Source organism: Pongo abelii, chromosome 18 (genome assembly GCF_028885655.2).
Source record: "Pongo abelii isolate AG06213 chromosome 18, NHGRI_mPonAbe1-v2.0_pri, whole genome shotgun sequence".
NCBI lineage: Eukaryota > Metazoa > Chordata > Mammalia > Primates > Hominidae > Pongo > Pongo abelii.
The window spans coordinates 85032071-85049745 of NC_072003.2; the positions used below are offsets into that span (position 1 = coordinate 85032071).

General features: G+C 61.7%; 1 protein-coding gene across 11 annotated transcripts in view; it reads left to right on the forward strand.

The window, feature by feature from the left end:
• GSE1 (Gse1 coiled-coil protein) overlaps positions 1 to 17675 on the forward strand; it is a 499199-nt gene that overhangs the window by 449305 nt on the left and 32219 nt on the right. For 7 of the 11 annotated variants that reach the window (XM_054534226.2, XM_024233178.3, XM_054534228.2 and 4 more), the window contains one exon: positions 10520 to 10738. The exons of the other annotated variants lie outside the window; for them this stretch is intronic. In XM_054534226.2, the coding sequence (XP_054390201.1) occupies positions 10520 to 10738 (219 nt within the window). The remainder of the gene's footprint in view (positions 1 to 10519; positions 10739 to 17675) is intronic. 11 annotated transcript variants of the gene reach the window in all.

A 17675-nucleotide genomic window follows, 5' to 3' on the forward strand; every position in this document is an offset into this window, starting at 1 on the left:
TGTCACTCACGCTGCAGTGCAGTGGCGCAATCACAACTCAAGGCAGCCTCAACCTCCTGGGCTCAAGCGATCCCCCACCTCTGCCTCCCAAAGTGCTGGGATTATAGGCGTGAGCCACTGTTCACTGACCCTCTCGTCCAATCGTTTGCACCCTCTCTCCATGGTACTGACAGGGAAACTGAGGCTCAAGCCATGCGGTGCACTGGAAGTCCGCATTGAGCTGTTGGGCGTGAGTCAGCCTGGGCCCACCCCTGTTCCCCCTGGTTTTCCAGCTCAGGACCAAGCCCTTTTTGCTCTGCCTCCATAGTGTGTGCCCTCGAGGCTCCACAGCTCTCAGCCTTCAGCGGAAGTTGAGGTTGGCTGAGTGGGATGTGAGGACCCTGGTGCCTGCAGGCAGGCACACTGCGCCTTCGGACTCAAAGGCGCCCATTTTTGCTGGTGTGGGCGTCCCCCCTGCTGGAGGGAAGGGACGTTTTCCAGTCGTCACCATCTCCCCGCCTCTGAAGCTAGAGACCCTGGACCCCTCTTCCAAGGCCACGTGGCCCTTTCTGCCCCCCGCGCCACCTCCCCTGCTGCCCAGGCCACTCCTGGCCCCTGTATGATTGCTCCTTTGAGCACTTGTTGACGTCCAGCTCCTGTACAGCCTGGTCCCTGTTCTTGGCTGGAGACTAAGGGCCCCGTAGACAGGTGTTGGCACTCACTCGGTACGGAAGGGACAGGCACTCATAGGAGACGTCCCTGGATCCTCCGTCCCTCCCACTTACCTGAGGGAGCTTGTTAAACACTCAGCCTCCTCCACACTGGGGAGAGGAGAGGGGCTTGCGTTTCGTGGGTCCTCGTGAGCAAGCGTCTCAGCATCCTCCTCCTGCTGGCTCATGCCCCCTGGCCCCCACCCGCCGTCCCACGGAAACTTGGAGACCTGAGTGCCCGCCCTGGGGTGGGGGAGCCAGGTTGGGTTTCCCTCCTGAGCATCTCTCACCTGCCTGGACACCTTGGACCCCATCCGTTCCTCTGCCCAGGGCCTCTGGAGGGAGGAAGGGCTCCCGCAGGAGCGGGTGCAATGGAAGGCAGCCTGGTCAGCTCTGGTGCCATGGGCTACACAGGGCACCCAGGGGCAGTTCCGGACTCCAGCACAGGTGCCCTCTGGCTGAGAGCTGTGGGAAAGTGGGGCTGGGGGAGGCCCCGAGTTCAGAGGCTTCCTATACCCAGCCATGTAGGTCCTGTCTGTAAAACGGGTACAGCACACGGGTGGGCACCCAAACAGCCACCACAGGGTGAGAGCTGCCGCAGGGAGGGACCCCAAGTGACGCCAGCCATTTCCAGTCCCTTCTCACATTAAAGGGAAGCAACCGGCACCATGGCCAGGATAGCTGGGTTTCCTTCCGGCTCCTGAGCCTCCACATGTGACCCGGGTTGAGGGCGTGAATCTCCAGCCTCTGTTCACCCTCTGTAGGCTGGGAGTGAGCATCCCACTGTGTGGAATAAACAGGTGGAGAGAGGCGCCTGGTTACAGCCAGGAGCACTGCCTCTGGGAAGCAGCCCATGGGGAGAATGTGACAAGGGACTCCAGGGACCGCCAAGGGCACAGGGTTGCGGAGGGGTTGGGAATCGGCCGGCGTGGGTGAGCCCCTGGCTCTGTCTCAGCTGAGCTGTGTGGCCCCGGCGGCCTGTGTCACTTTGCTGTTTGCAGCTTTGCCTTCTGGGGTCTGCTTACATGAAGGGAAGTAAGGGTACAGGTAGCCGGCACCCTGTAAAAGTTGCCCTCTAGTACCCTGATCGCCGTTGGCTCTGGGCACCATCTCCCAGAGTCACAGCTCTGGACACCGACCCCAGCCTTGACTCAGGGCCCCGCCCTCTCCCTTGGTCTGTCGTGCCCCTTTAGGAGGCCGCCTCCCTGCCGAGGCCAGGCTGCCGCCCGCATCTGCCAGTCCCGCCCTTCCCGCCGCCCTCCTCTCCAGCCCTTCATCTGCCCGGCCTGCTTCTCCGCACACACAGCAGCCGCTTAGGATAATCGCGTCAAATGTTGCTGCCATCTGTTGCCTGACTTCCCGTCCCTCGCCTCCATCCAGGAACCTCCGGGACCAGTCTGTGGCCGTGAACCTCAGTTGCAGGACTGTCGGCTCCTAGGAGGCCACTGTCCGCGGGCCCCCAGGATGCAACCTCAGCATCCAGCACCTTCTGTGCGGAGCCCCCCTGCCGTCCTCAAAACTGTAGTGTGGCGTCCAACCTGGGAAGCCCCTCCAGGTGACCTGGTCCCTTGCACTGTCCAATGCTGTTGTGTGGACGCCTCCCGAGAGCTCTGCACCCCGTGTTCTTCTGCAGAACACAGCCTCCTTTGTGTTCCCAGCATGGCAGTGAGCAAGACAAGGCTGGGGAGAAACCGGGGTGGCCAGCCCCCTCCCCGTCACCCCCATTCACAGCAGGATTGCAGCTTCAAGGGTGTTGTGCGGCTCGGGCAGAATATGGGGTTCAGGGTGGCTGCTGGGGGCCCTAGGCATTGCTTGGGAGATGGCTTATTGCGGGTGGCTCCATGTGGTTGACTGGGGCCCTGGAGGGCAGCGTCTGGGGGCTCCTGGGGTAGGGACTCCTGTGACTGCACAGGTTGCCTCTGCCCACCTGCTTGTGTTTTCCCAGCCCTTCTTGTTCAGGTCAGGATCCCGGCCACCTGCAAGGGCTGTCCCTTGCCCTAGCCGTGAGTGATGGCCCTGGCGGGTTTCTGGGGCATAGACCTTGGGAAGCAAGTCCAGTGTGGGGACCCAGGGCAGCCTGGGGGCGGGGGGGTTTAGTTGAAAAAAAAAAATTAAGGCACAAGCAGGCTGCCCCCATGCGTCTGGAGCAAGAAGACCTCTCCCCAGGGTCTCCCGGCCCCCCCTTGCCTCCACCCCCAAGAAAAATTGCTTTGTGCGAGTGAGCTTGGAACGCGTGGAGGGTAGATATGATAATGAATTTATTATGAAGCCGCCCAGGCTCCTGGGATCACGTGGTGCCCGTGCAGCCTCAGCCGACAGGGTCTGTAGCAGGGTGACCCGGCCTCGTTAGGGCCGCAGAAGCTTCGCCCCTTTGGGGGAGCGGGGATCGCGGGGCGGGCACCAGTCCCCGAGCTGGGGGACGCCCTTTATTTGTTCACAAACATTTCTTTCTGCGGTAATGAAAAATTACCAAGAGGGGTGATTAGAGAATCCAGGTCCAGATTGTGCGTGCGGGGCCTGAAAGTGAAGGCCTGCTGGGCCCAGCCTCACGGGGTGTAATTACCCCACGGGGGGCTGTCAGGGGGAAGGGGCGGATTGGTGCTTGAACCGGGACCCAGCAGAAAATTCATCTCAGCTATTAGCTTGTAATTACAGAGCACGGAGGGAGCAGGCCTGAGGTCTGGTGCCGGAGAAGAGCCGGGATGAAAGGAAGCAGTAATTATGGGATCCGCGGGAGGCCGGGAGGGCGGCTGGCACGCTGATTAATAAGCCCCTCCACCCTCGTGGGGAGGGGGAGCGAGGAATGGGACACCATATTTAATGGAGTAGAGAGGCCTCCCCCCTCGTTTAAATCCTGCTGTTGGAGCGTTTGGACAGCAGGCAAGCCGGTTTGGGGTCTGTTCTGAAGAACCAAGAACGAGATGGGTTCTGGAAAATAGCAGCTCACTGGGCCAGCCAGCCTTGCCCCTCTCCACTGGGACTTTGCTTCCTTTTCTTCTTGCCTTTTTTTTTTTTTTTTTTTTAAGCATTGTGCTGTTTCTGACCATATTACAAACCTAGCCAGAGAATAGGAGAAAGTATTGATTCAAGAAGCAGTGCTTTGTTACAGGGGACCTTGCCCGGGGGTGGTGGTCTTTGCTTCCCCAGACCTTTCCTGTCTGTGAAATGGTGGGACCTGAGGGTTTTGCGGTGCTGTGGGAAGCTGCTTCATTCTCCGTTTCCTGCTCTCTGGCTTCTGGCAGAAGCTTCTAGGTTCTCAGCTCTGACAGGCAGACTGTCTAGACCAGGTGGGTTCTTTCTGGAAGGGTCCAGGGAGCAGACAGTTGAGGCTCATGTGAAGAAGGGGTATGTCCCCTGGCCCCTCAGTTTGAGGGTGCCCAGGGCCGAGGGGCCTTTAGGTATCTGGCTGTGGCAGCTTTTTTTTCCTGGGGGTGGGGGTCAAGGTGGCAGCTGACAGTGGCAGGAAGGGTTGTCCAGAGCAGCACGCGATGTAAATAAGAGGGTGGGGGCCTCACAGACCTGGTCCACCTAGACCCCTGGCTCCTTTTCGCCTGCTGAGCTGCACATGTCAAGAGAGCTTGTACAGTGTGGAGACAGCCCCCGGCCCCCCGGCCCTCATCCATCACAGGCCTTCACACGGTGGAGCTTATTCCCAGCTGTTAGGATAATGAATTTACATGAGCTGATAATGTAGACAAGAATTCAGTCAGTGTCCAGGAGCGCAAAAGTTAATAAATACCTCTCTAATGAGGGCAGCAGGGGGGTGTGCTCTCCCAGGGCCTCCCTCTCCCCGCTACCCCTGGGTCCCCCACGGACACCTTGGCACCTGCCCTGACCTCAGCCAGAGAACACCTGCATGGGAGGAGGCCCGCATCTGCCTCCCTGGGGAGGGCTGGGGGCTTTGTGCTGAGCCCTCGGGGGCAGCAGCCTTGAAGTGACCCCACCAGGCTTGTGATGGGGGGGCAGGAGGCAGGTGGGCCCTGGAGGCTGTGTCCATTCACAGCAGGCCCAAGGGGACCCCTCCAAGGATCTCGGGGTTCCCCGGCGCTTGGCCTCCTGTCCTGGCCTCAAGGGAGTTGCGCCCGGCTGCTGCAGCCCCCGCCCCGCCTGCCCAGTGCACACATACTGAGGAGCAGCACTAATTTTAGATTCCCCTTAATGAAGCCGCTCATTTGGAATTCTATTTTAAGTGACCTGACATCAGCAGAGCCGCTTCCCAGGCTCACAGCTCCTCAGGAGCCTGCAGCTGACACCGGGGCAGGGATGCTGCCCGCAGGGGACCCCCAGGGACCCAGGGAGACTGTACCTGGGGCTGGAGGGGGGCCCATGGGCCCCGGGGAGCAGGTATTGGGCTTTGTCAGAGGCTGGGGTAGGGAGGTTGCTGTCAGTATGCCAGTGGGCTGGTGATAGTGACATTGAGGTAGCCTCAGACCCAGGCATTGGAGGGAGCGGGCAGAGGGCCTCCCTGGTCACCAGGGAAGGGCCGGGGAGCTGTGGGTGAGGGCTTAGGTTCAGACTCCTGCAGGTACACCCCAGTTCCCTCCACCTCTGCCCTGGGGCTGGACAGCGCCACACTTTTGTTGGCGGTACCGACTTCGTGCTGTCGAGCCGCCATCCCTTTGAACCGCCGCCTTTTAAAAGCCTGGTTCACTGCAGAAGAATTAGAACATACAGAGAGAGAAAAAGGATGAAAGTGAAAGACATAGCTCCTCTCGTTGCCATCTGAAGACACTGCCAGTAGCCTCAAGGTGTGTGTGCCATTTGGGGTCCGGTCTGGGACTCGCGCCCTGGCCTCTGTGTACCACTGATAGGGTTTAGATGTGTGTCTCCTCCAAATCTCATGTGGAAATGTGACCTCCAGTGTTGGAGGTGGGGCCTGGTGGCAGTGATTGGATCATGGGGGTGGATCTGTCATGAAGGGGTTGTCACGGTCACCTTTGCGATGAGCACGCTCTCGCAAGATCTGGGTGTTTAAAAGTCTGGGACCTCCCCACTCTTCGCTCCCTCTGTCACCACCAGATGTGCTGGCTTCTCTCGCCTTCCGCCATGATTAGAAGCCTCCTGAGGCCTCCCCGGAAGCAGATGCCAGCACCACGCTTCCTGTACACCCCATAGAGTCAGGAGCCAAAATAAGCCTCTTTTCTTTATGAATTATGCGGCCTCGGGTATTTCTTTATAGCAACACAGCCTAGTTCAGCCACCCAGCCCGTGCCTGTGGCTGGTGGTCACAGCACGTCTGCCCGGGTGGCCAGCCAGCCTCATGAAGGCCACGGGAGAGAGAATTGGCATCTGCTCCCAGACCTCCAGGGCGGGTCACCTGGAGGTGAAACGACCATACAGTGCCCCACGTCCCCCTGCTTTTGTGGTAGCATGTGGTGCAGGTTGCAGGGCACAGTCAGCCACCCAGCCTGCACCGGAGATCGGCCCCTCCTGCAGCCCTGGAGCAGGTCGAGCTGGGCCCTGGCCGGCGTATCACATGGGCACTGTGCTGAGGTCATCTCAACCCTGCTCTGCACTGGCCCTGGGATCCAAGCCTGCCTTTGCCTATCTGGGAAGTAGGCCCAGTCACAGCTTTCTCATAGGGAGGCCAAGATGTAGAGTGGCTGGCTGTGTGAGGAATGTGGGAAAGGGGGATGGGGGATGCTGATGGTCTCTGGCATCCAAGGGACATGTTTTGGAGACTCTGGGTGAAGATACAGAGTCTCTGTATGCAGATAGTTTCACTTCTTGGCTTTCTGATGGATTGAGGGGGTGGCCTGGATTAATAGAGGGTATGGCAATGCTGACTGTATCAGTTATCTAGCATTGTGTAACCAACTGTCCACAGCTCAGTGGCTTAAACACAAAACCTTTGTTATCTCAGTTTCTGTGGGCCAGGGATTGGAGGATGGCTTAGCTGGGTGGTTCTGGCTCAGGGTCTGTGATGAGCCTACTTGAGATGTTGGCTGGGGCTGCGGTCTCATCAGAAGGCCAGCCTGGGGCTGAAGGATTCATTGCCAAGGTGGCTTCTCACATGGCTGTTGGCTGGAGGCCTTTGTTCCTTGAAATATGGGTTTCTCCATGACCTGCTTGAGCATCCTCATGACATGGCAGCTGACCCCCCTCCACTGGAGTGACCCAAGAGGGCCAGGAAGGTGCGCTTACCTTGGCAGCTGCAGACTGCTGCTTCCATTATACTCTGTTTATCAGAAGTGAGTTGCTCAGTCTGGCCCACGCTTGGGAAAGGGAATTGGTCTCCACCTCTTGAAAGGATGATTGATGCAGACTTTGTAGACATTCTTTTTATTTTTTGAGAGACAGGGTTCTGTTACCCAGGCTAGAGTATAGCGGTGTGATCATAGCTCACTGTAGCTCCAACTCCTGGGTTCAAATAATCCTCCCAAACAGCGGGGATTACAGGTACGCACCTGTAGTTTCAGGGTAATTTATAGAGACAGGGTCTCTCCATGTTGCCCAGGCTGGTTTTGAACTCCTGGCCTCACGCAGTCCTCACACCTCATCCTCCTACTTATCTGGGATTACAGGTGTGCCCACCACACCCAGAATGAATGTTTTTAACCACTACAGTTCAATATATTTTAGCTGTGTGTGATGCATGCACATGTGACCATTCACGCCTTCTGATCAGGTGCCATGGTTCGGCCATGTACTGGGCAGGTGCTGGTAATGAGCAGTGGGGGCCCAGGAAGCTGGGTTCAAGTCCTGGACATGCTGCTCAACTGACTGACGTTGGACCAAGCTTAGGTCATCTCCTGGCCTCGGTTTCCCCATCTGCACGCTAGGCCTCCTGGGCTTGGGCGATGGCTGTGAGGGGTGGGACACAGGCTGGGTGGTAGGTGACAGTTCAGTTGCTGTGGCCTCTCCTGGGCTCATTGTGAGGCTGTCTTGAGAGGTGCCCGACTGGTCTGTGTGACTTCTGAGAGCTGCTGCAGTGTACCCCCTGGGGGGTGGTCTTTGCGTTCCCCGGGGCCCTGTTCCTGTCTTCCAGGCAGCTCTCCTAGCGCCACCCTCCTGAGTGCCTCGTTGGGACCACGAGGACCTGGTTCATTGATATCCGCGTGGGTCCCTGTGAGGGTGTGGCTCTGTCCTGTGCCACTTCGTCTTTCTAGACATTCTCTCCTAAAAACCCCGCAGCCTACTCAGTGTGGTGCTGAGGGTGCTTTGGTGACAGATAGGACCCGGAGGTCCTCTGGACTGCCCATGGCAGCCCCCATGTGGGCCATGTCCTCCAGTGTCCCCTGCAGGCACCAGGACAAGAGCTTTGGTCTCCCCCATCCCCCAGTGTCCTGCGGGTCACCTTTCCCCAGCCACCGGCCTCTTGGGGTCACGGGGTGGCCCTCTGCCGAAGGTGTGTGGGCTTGTGGGCCCAGGGCAGGGGGCTCGTGGGCAGGATGCCTGCCAGCTTGACACCATGTGCCCCCACCGCATTGTGGCTCCAGTGGGGTGAGCATCGCAGACCCAGAGCATGGGTCCCATTTGCTGAGACACCTGCGTGGCCTTGGCTGGACCCCCTGCCTGCTGGGACTGGCATCTGTCCTCGCTGGCTGGCATGCTGTCTCGTAATAGCCCTGGGGCGCCCCACAGGCTCTGAAGCCCCTCATATCAGTTACCCCATTATGCTTAGGGGAGTGACCTCATGAGGTCGGCTTTGCTGTGCTGTTACCCCGTTTGGTAGATGAAGAAACCGAGGCCCTGACAGGCAAAGTAACTTGCCCCAAGGTTGTTCAGCCAGAAGCAGCCAGAACCTGGGTCTGAGCCACAGGCGCGTTTTCCTTGCCCCCACTGGACCCGCTTCGCCTCTGTGCACAGGGAGAGGCGCTGATGGCAGCCCGGTGCGGGGGATGGGCAGAGGCCAGGCCAGCCTTGGGGGCAGCGTGGCCAGCGGTGCGCAGCAGAGAGCAGCTGGCAGGGTTCAGGCTGGCCAAGGAAGGGCCCTCGTTGGCAGCCCGCATTTTCTGGAAGACAGGCTGCCAGGCAGAGGCCCCCATCCTCCCACATGTTTGGATGTCTGTGCCAGGTTGAAGCGGCTTTAGAAAGGCAGGGTGGGGGTACGGGTCCCCCTCCACCCCCGGCCCCTCCAGAAAGAGCCGAGGGAAGACAGGCTGGGTGGGGCACGCTGCTGCAGGGCACGGCCACGGCACCACATGGCTGTCGCCTGCCATGGGCATGGGGCTCTTAGGGGTCCTTTGTTCTCAAGGTGTGAGCTCTCACTGGGGAGAACAAACGATGCCCCCTGAACTCGCTCCTGCCTCTCTGTTCTCTCATTTGCAGCCCCCCTCGCAGGCAGTGCCCCCGGCCCTTCCCTCAGTGCCCCCAAAGAGTTATTTTCTCCCTGCGTCCCCTCTGTCAGGAGAGGGAGGACTTGGCTCCCTGAATACATGGCCAGGACTCATGGCCTTTGGTGGCAAGTTCTGTGGATAGCAGGTGGACAAAGGAGGTCTTGAGGGGGTCCTCTCCACGCTGCCTCCGAGCCTGCCCACCCATGGGACAGGTTCCAATTAGACTTGTCAATGTGACTTAGAATCTGGCAGAGGTAGGGTGGGCTCTGGAGGCCAGGGCAGCCTCTTCCTGGGAGGAACCTGGGGGCCCCCTTGCCCTCACCCCATAGGAAGTGCACAGTTCGCCCCTCTTGTGTTGTGTGTTGCCCCCCCAGATCTCTGTGACACCAGCCCCACCGTGTGTGGCCCCAGCGCCCCCCCACCCCGAGATGCGTCCACAGGGAGGAAGCCGGGACCCTGTCTGTGGGTGATGTAGGGGTGGGGGCATCTCTGGGGGGGGAGGGATGTTAGTGGAAACATTTTGACCAGGTTGGGCTTTTATTGATTGGACACACGGGGTGGGAGGACTGAGGGCTTGTTTGGAGGTGGCCATGTCCTTTCCCCAGTGGTTCTCATGTCACCAGGTGGCTGCACCTGGGCTCAGACCTCCTGGTGCTGCTGCTGCTGCTGCGGCTACCACCACTGGCCGGGAGGGCCAGGTCAGCTGTTGCTGGGCCAGGTCGGCCTGAACGTGGCCCTGGGAGGAAAGAGAGGGTTCCAAGCTGCACCGCGGTTTGGATTTGCGGTTTTCAGCATCTCCGGGCAGACTCTGTGCCCAGTAAGGGGCCACAGTGGGATCTGCGGTGTGGCCGTGTTCTTCCCCACCGCTCCCCGTCAGCCTGCCTGCGTGGCCCCATCTTTGAGACCCCTCTCAGACAGAGATGCACAGGGTCCCTGAGTGGCAGGGAGGCCGGGGGTCTGCGCTGAGTGCCCGCGTGGACTGGGCTGAGTTGGGGCCTTAGTTTCCTTGTCTGTAACGTGGGGCAGAACTCCCACCAGTCTCCTGAGGGCATTGCCGAGCGTGCCTGGCATCGTGTGCTTGTTGCGTCGGTGGCCACAGCAGTTGTCTTGGTTCCCGTCGTCCCTGGGCCTCTCTGCCAGCGTGTTTCTGTCCTGAGGATGCAGGCCGAATGCCTCCTCACCCTGGGCCTCAGTCTTCTTCCCCACGCCCTTTGATGTTCAGGGGCCTGTTGGGTGATTCGTGGGATCCCCCACGACCTGCCCAGGCCGGACTGCCCTGGAGAGGTAGAGGGACAGTGCTGGTCCAAGCCGTTCAGCATCTGGGGTCCTGGGGGCCCCTTGGGTCTGTGCCGGGTTCCAGCTGGACTCTGGGGATGGGGTCTGTTCTCTCTGCAGTGCTGGCTCTGTCCTGTTCTTGCTTGTCCTGCTGGAGCCCCTGGGGCTGCCCCTGTTCCTTGCCTGCTGCTGCTGACACCGGCCCTGCCGACCCTGCTCTGGTGCTGGGCGCTCCTGCTCTCTGGGTGACCTCTGGTTCTTCTTTTCCTGTTTCAGGCATGAGCCATGAGCCCAAGTCCCCTTCGCTAGGGATGCTTTCCACCGCGACCAGGACCACCGCCACCGTCAACCCCCTCACCCCCTCGCCGCTCAATGGCGCCCTGGTGCCCAGCGGCAGCCCCGCCACCAGCAGCGCGCTGTCGGCTCAGGCCGCGCCGTCCTCCAGCTTTGCCGCCGCGCTGCGCAAGCTCGCCAAACAGGCGGAGGAGCCCAGAGGTAAGGGGGCCCGCCAGGCTGCGCGTGGGGGGAGCAGCGGCTCCCGAGGCCGGGACTCAGCCTCCCGCCTGCGGCGTGCACGCTCACAGCAGGTCTCGTTTTTCCCACGCCGTGTGCTCTGCATGGAGCAGGCAGTGCTGTCTGAGCTGCAGACCCTGGGCCAGCCCGCCCGCCCGCCCCAGCAGCTCCGCTTTGCCTTTGTGCTTCTGTCTTTCCTGTCTGTTCTTCCTCGGCCCCTGGAGCCACTGCAGGGTGTCCGGACGTAGCGAGGTGCTCCTGCCAGCTCTGTGACTTGGTTGGGAGGAGGGTGGGTGCCCTCGACCAGGGGAGCCCCAAGAGGCTGCAGAGGGAGAGCTGGGCCCTAGTGCTACCTGAGTGGCTCCTTGCCCAGGTTTTGACACCCCCTCCAGAAGTGGCAGAGAACATGGTGTCCCTGGAAACACACTGGTCTGGAGCGGGGGTCTCTGGCACAGCTGAGCCCACCACTGCTCAACTCCCTGAGGTGACTGTGGGGAGCATAGACAAGCGGTCCCCGGGGTCTGGAGCCTTGGCTTCTGGTATCACCTGGGCAGGACCTGCTGTGTGACCCTGGGCACGTGCTGACCCTCTGAGCCTCATTTTTCCTGTCTGTGCAGTAAGGCTCTAAAGACGCCCCCTTTGGCTCTGGCTCTGGGGTACTTCTCAGCGCCTGCGATGACCATTCGCCGGGGCTGCTGCTGGCACAAATTGGGAGGGGCAGTGGGCGGCTGGAGCTGCTGGGGGCCTTGGCCCTGTGGATTCTGGCCTCGGACACCCTCTGGACTCGCTGCTCACAGGCGGGGGGCTGAGGAAACAGGGACCCCAGTGGCATCTGCTTCATTCACCTCCAAGGCCCACGGGTTAGGATCCGGGTGCCAGGGCCCTCCGGGGTGGCCACAGCAACACGTGCAGGAGCCATGTCCGTCTTTACATTACCCGGGTTCCAGCTTGGCAGAGGGGACACCTGCCCTGACCAGGGCGGGCTGGGGGTCTTCTCATTTCTGAATGTCTCCTTCCTGGGTCCTTTCTGCTACTGCTCGTTGGAGAGTGGGGGAGCGCGAGAGGACACACCTGACATTGACAGATGGGGGGGGGTACTGGCCCAGGAGGGAGGCCTGTCGGGGTCTGGTTTCTGTACCACCAGGGACCCTCGCCTCCTGGCTGTTCCTGGCAAACCAGGCACAAGCGGGACCACCAGAAAACCCTCCATGCCCTTGGCAGGGGATTCCCTGGCCACACCTGAGCGAGCCAGGTTGCATGGGCCCCACCTGTGTCAAGAGGCCAGGCAGCTGCAGGCAGATGGCTCAGGGGGAAGCAGACTGCCTGCCTGGTGGAGGCATCCTGGACTCTCTGGGGCAGTGAACAAGGCAGCTGGGGACAGACCCCGGGAGGAAGCTGAGCTTGGAGTCGAGACTCGGGCTCTCCTGAGAGGGGCGGAGAGAAGCGAGGGCAGAGCTGGCCCAGCTCCTCCTGCTGCAGTTGTCTTTTTTCTCAGCGTTTGTGGGCAGGAGAACCAGGGCTGGTGAGGGATTTCCGAGGCCACGGGCGACACGTGACTGGCGCTGGTGCTGCCTGGGCTGGGTTATCCCTGCATCCTGCTTTCATCCAGCAGCTATGTCTGCTTCGGGGCCTCTGGGCTCCACCCCTGGGTAACGCTGCAGAGGACGTGGTCAGGAAAGGGCAGGTTTCCCTCCTCGCCAAGGAAGGTGGTAGAGAGGTGTTCAGACTCGCCTTCCCTCCCTGGGCCTAGCAGCGGCCGTGGGCGTCACAGCAGGAGCCTGCCTCACAGGGCCGTCACTTCCTCTCCGCTGCCCCATGCTGGCCCCAGCACTTGGCTTGGTGGCTCAGCCAGCGGGCGGCCTGAGTGCCAGAGGCCGCTGGTCCCCACTGGCCAGGAACAAAGTGTGCCGCTGGGCGCCCATGGCGGGAGGCCAGACACCATGGCCTCGGGGCCCTGCTCCCTCCCAGCTGCAACCTGGGCACTGGGAAGTGTCCCCCATGGTGGACGCCCCCCAGGAAAGATGCCCCCGGGATGGATGCCTGCGAACTGAATGGCAGAGGGTCGGGAGAGCGGGCGAGCAGTGCCACTGCCTGAGCCATGTGCCCATCAGTTCACTCACCCAAGTCACCCCCTGTTGAGCTGGGAACGCCAAGGTTTGTGGGGCTCGGAGTCTGCAGACGTGGAGCAGTGTTTGGGTCCTGGGACGCCCTCAGCCGGGCCTGGGCCCTTGTCACCCCCACCCCTGTTTTGATGAATCTCTATCTGGTCACCCCCGTCAGGCCTTGGTCTGGATGAGGAGGGACTGGGTGACTCGTTCTCGTGACCTCAGCCACTCAGTGCACCTGGTCCCCATTCTCATGGAGTCACCCGGACCCTGACCCTGACCTCACCTTTCCCCATCCGTGGAACTGGCCGGCAGCCCTCCCGGGACCCTCGGGCAGCTGAGAAGGCCAAAGTTCAGAGAGGTCAAGTTGCAAGACAGCAGCCACAGCGGGTGGGGTCGTGTCCGTGTCCCGCTGCTGCCGGGCCTTCCCGGGGGGGGGGGGGGCTGGGAGAGCCGCCATTAGGACAGTTCTGAGTTGGTGGTCCCGGTGGTCCCTGCTGGAAAGGAAGCCCCCCTCACACCTAGCACCACTGCCAGTGGAGCAGGGAGCTGGCGTTGGGCGCACAAAAGGGTCTAGGCCTGGCCGTCAGCACGCTGACCCTGCCTCCCTGTGGGTTGTGGAATCCTGGATGACAGTGGGGACATGTGGACCCCCCAGCTCCCCTGTGCTACCCCCCCAGCTCCCCGGTGCTACCTCCCCCAGCTCCCCGGTGCTACCTCCCCCAGCTCCCCGGTGCTACCTCCCCCAGCTCCCCGGTGCTACCTCCCCACCTGCGCCAGAGAGGAACCTTTGGCGGACTTGGCAGTGGGACAGTTCTGGATTTCTTATTTAAAATGTTTTTAGTTATAATTCACATGCCATAAAAATTCACCCTGTGGAAGTGCGTGATTTGGTGATTTTCCTACACAGTTGCGTGACCATCTGATTCTAGAACATTTGGGTCACCCCTTAGAGAACCTCAGTTGCATTCGCCGTCAGCCTCCACGCCCTCCCCCAGCCCCTGGCGGCTGCTGTCTGCTTTCTGTCTCTGTAGACATGCCTGTGGGCATTTCGTACACATGGGCTGGCGCGGTGTGTGTCTGGACCCTGAGCGTGACATCTCCTGGTCCTCGTGGGCCGTCTGTGGCGTGACAGCCCTTCCTGCTTCTCATGGCTGGACGACCCGGGTCGGGGGAGCTGGGTGGGGCCACGAACCCGCAGCTGCCTTTCTACTTCATCCTGGAGGTGGACCAGTGAGGGCCTCCCCACCTTCATCGCGGCAGTGGCTGTGCCCCCTTGGTCGTGGCAGTGGCTATGTATCGAGTCCCCCCTTGATCATGGCAGTGGCTGTGTATCGAGTTCCCCCTTGATCACGGCAGTGGCTGTGTATCGAGCGCCTGCTGTGCCCCTGGCGGGCTTGTTGTGCTTCTCGCACAGCCTTCACCTCTGGTGGATGAGAACTGAGCCTCCGGCTTGCCCGGGTCCCACGTTGTAAGTGGCATGGGGAATTCCAACCCCCAGCTCGTGCCTGAGACCCCATAGTCCCCTGCCCTGCAGGTGTAGCCACCTCCCTGCAGAAAGGGAGACTGGGCCTCTGAAAGCCACACCTGCCGGAGAGGAGGGTCCCTCTGGTGCCTGCCAGGTGCCCAAGAGAGCACCAAGCCCCGGCAGGCTAGTGGCTGAGCTGCCCAGCTCATAGGCCCGCAGCCAGGGCTGCCTCCTGGCGATGGGCACGTCCTGGTCAGAGGGGGCAGGGATGGAAGCGGGGCAGCTCCCAGAGCTGCAGGGGGAGGTGGCAGGAGAGGTGGCAGAGCTGGCGCACCCAGGGAACAGCAGAGGCTGTGGTGCCCCACGTGGCCCCTCCTCGGGGGTGCCTTGGGCACCGGCCGCCTGCGGCCTTCTCAGTCACCCTGACCCTCCTCTCCAGTGCGCGCCTGACGACTTATGGAAGTGCCTCGCGTTTTTCGCCATCTGACTGCGATTGCCTCTGCGTCTGTCCTCTCATTGTGTCTCGAGGGTGTGGTTTAAAAATTCAATTCAGACGAAGCTGTGGCGTGTGCTGCCCTGGGAGAAAGGCCGGGAAGGAGAGGAAGAGGAGGCCCTCACTGGGATTTATTTTTCTGGAGGCGCTGAGACGTCTTCTCATCTTCAAAGCTCAGTCACCCGCCCACCAGCGCGGGGCCAGACACCCATCCCCAGGGCCAGCCTGACCCTTTAACCTACTCACTCCCGAAGCTGGGGCGCCTTGGGCAAGGGCGGACGCTTGGGAATCGCCGATGCGCCCCCCAGCACCTTCCTTCCTTGCTGTGTGATCCAGGCAGGCCGCTTCGCCTCTCTGAGCTTCTACTTTTTCCTGGGTGAGGAGCAGGTCTCTACCTCATGAATCGTGAGGACTCAGTGGGAATGTGCCACAGCCGGGCATGGTGGCATGAGCGACAATGCAGCAGGCCCCACCCTGGCTCCCACCCCCGCCTCCCCTTCCCTGCCCCGTACCCTAATGCTGCCTCTCTTCACCTTCCCCATTCTTGCCACCCCCACCTCCTACGTGCCTCCCCCACTCCTCCACCCACTGCCACCCCTTCCCCCGACTCCCCGTCCTACTCCTGTGACCCCCATCATCTGCCCTGGGAGGGCACGTGCTTCCCCGGTGGGGTTGGAAGGTGCGGGTCCGCCACAGCTTCCCCCCATCAATGGCTCTGGGCCGGGAGCCTGCGGTGGCTTCCTCTTGTCCCAGTGGTGCAGGCAGGGCCAGGTGGCTGCCTGTTTGTCTTGACTTTCTGGGAGAAATGGGGCTTGGAGTGCCCCGGCCCCACGCCCCACGCAGAACATTCCAGAAGGAGCCTTGGGCCGCAGGTTTGGGCGTGACCCCAAGTTGATCCTGGGTTGCACCCCCAGCCCCTTCCCAGCCACCGGCCCGGGCAGTCTGAGCCGAGGTGTCCCTGACCCTGTTCTGCCCTGGTGGCTGTTGGTCTCTTTGTTCCTCCCACATTGTCCCAGCCACCAAAGGGATGTCCCCGGGGCCGCCCAGCCCTCCCTCTGACGCAGCTGGGCCAGCTCCCACCGTAGCCCAGACTCCTCGGGTGGCACCGGGTCCTTGGGTACAAGCAGGGACCTGTCCCCTCCTCGGAGTGGCGGCCTGGCCACCGCCTCCCTCCCTGCCTCTCCTACCAGGACCTCTTCTGCACAGAGACCCAACCACCCCCATAGGCATCTGAAACCTCAGCCTAGGAGTCCCAAGACTGGGGGATGGGTCCCAGCCCTGTGTCCCACCCCCTGCCCTGGACAGATTTTGACTCCCCTCTGAGCCTCCTGGGCGCCAGGCCTAGCCTGCCTTGCGGGTGTGTCGGGATCCCCACATCATCCCTTGTCCTTGGAGGTGCTTGTTGACTGACTGAATAAGAGGTGTTTGCCCCGAGGGTGCCCTGGGAACGCCTGTGCCTGGAGCCAGGCCCTGTGCTTCCAGCTCCCCAGTTCCACACCCTGAAGGCAGCCCTGAGCCAGGCTGGGGTCTGAAAGCTGTGGGGCCTGCCCTGGAGCTGTCCAGGCTGGGGGCTGCCCAGTGTCTCTGCAGAGGGCAGGCTGTGGAGCCTCCACCGCCGCCCCCACTGCTGTGTGACGAAGCCAGGGCTGCTGCCAGGCGCCCTCGCAAGCTGTGTGGCATCTGCTTGCCGTGTGCAGCAGGCAGCAGCCTCCCGCAGGGACGCAGAGCCCGTCTGCCAAGGCGGCAGGGGGCGGAGGTACAGGGAGCCTCGCGTGTCCTCAGCTGCTCCAGGAGGCACAGGCAGCACCTGGGACCAGGCACCTCCTCCCTTGGAAACAGTTGGGGGCAATCGTGCTGTGGGCCTTTGCTCTGGGAGGCTGGCGCTCTGGGAACAGGGTGGCTCCAGAGCCTTCCCAGGTGGACTGGAGAGCTGCCGTCTGGAAGACAGTTCTGAGCAGGTGCTCCTGGCTGGAGAGGAAGCCCCACCTCACCCCAGCACCACCCATGGTGCAGGGAGCTGGGGTTGGGCTCACAAGAGTCTGAGTCCGTTCCCACCCCATCCCCTTGTCACCAGCCCCGTGGCTGGGACTCATGGCTTCCCTGCCCACACTTTGCTCCCTTAACACCGGCCAGGGGGCTCATGGTACCTGCCCTGGAAGCTGCCAGAGGCCTCTACAAGCAGGTGTTGGCGGCTGTGTTACCTGTGGCAGGAGTGGCCCAGCCACCCACAGCCCGGCTTGGGCCACAGGGACGGGGCCGACAGGTGGTGGCGGTGGGGCTGGAACTGCTCTCTTGTCATCGAGGCCCGCGGGGCCCTGTGCCACCTTCCCCTGGTGGTGTCTGCTGGCTGCCTGCCTCGTCTTGTCACTGGCTCTGCAGGCAAGAGGGGAGGCAGATCCGGTTACTGTTCGGTCCCTGGTGCAACCTGAAACCAAGATCCCACCTGAGTGAGCAGGGACCACGGAGCCTTCCTCGTGAGTTGCTGCGGGAATGATTCCACCGTGGAGCCGGCCTGGGCGGGGGAGAGGCTCCCCCTTTCTGCCGCTGCCTCGGAAATCTGCCTCTCAAAGAAAACAGCAAAACAAACACGGAGGAAGGATCCCGCCTGGCAGGCGTGCCTCGCGTGGGTGTCAGTCTGCGGCAGCGGCGGCTTTGCAGGCGTCTGGAGCCCGTCTGTCTCCAGCGCAGGTGTGAGCGCCGCGGGCGTCCTCATGGTGCCTCTCCATTCTCCTGGCCTGGGGGGGTAGGGGGCTGGTGGTCAGGGGAAGCCAGAGCCGGAGGGGAGCAAGGCCCGCGGAGAGGACCCCACTACCTAGCCTGACCCCTTCTCCGCATAGCACAGTGAGGAGCCCT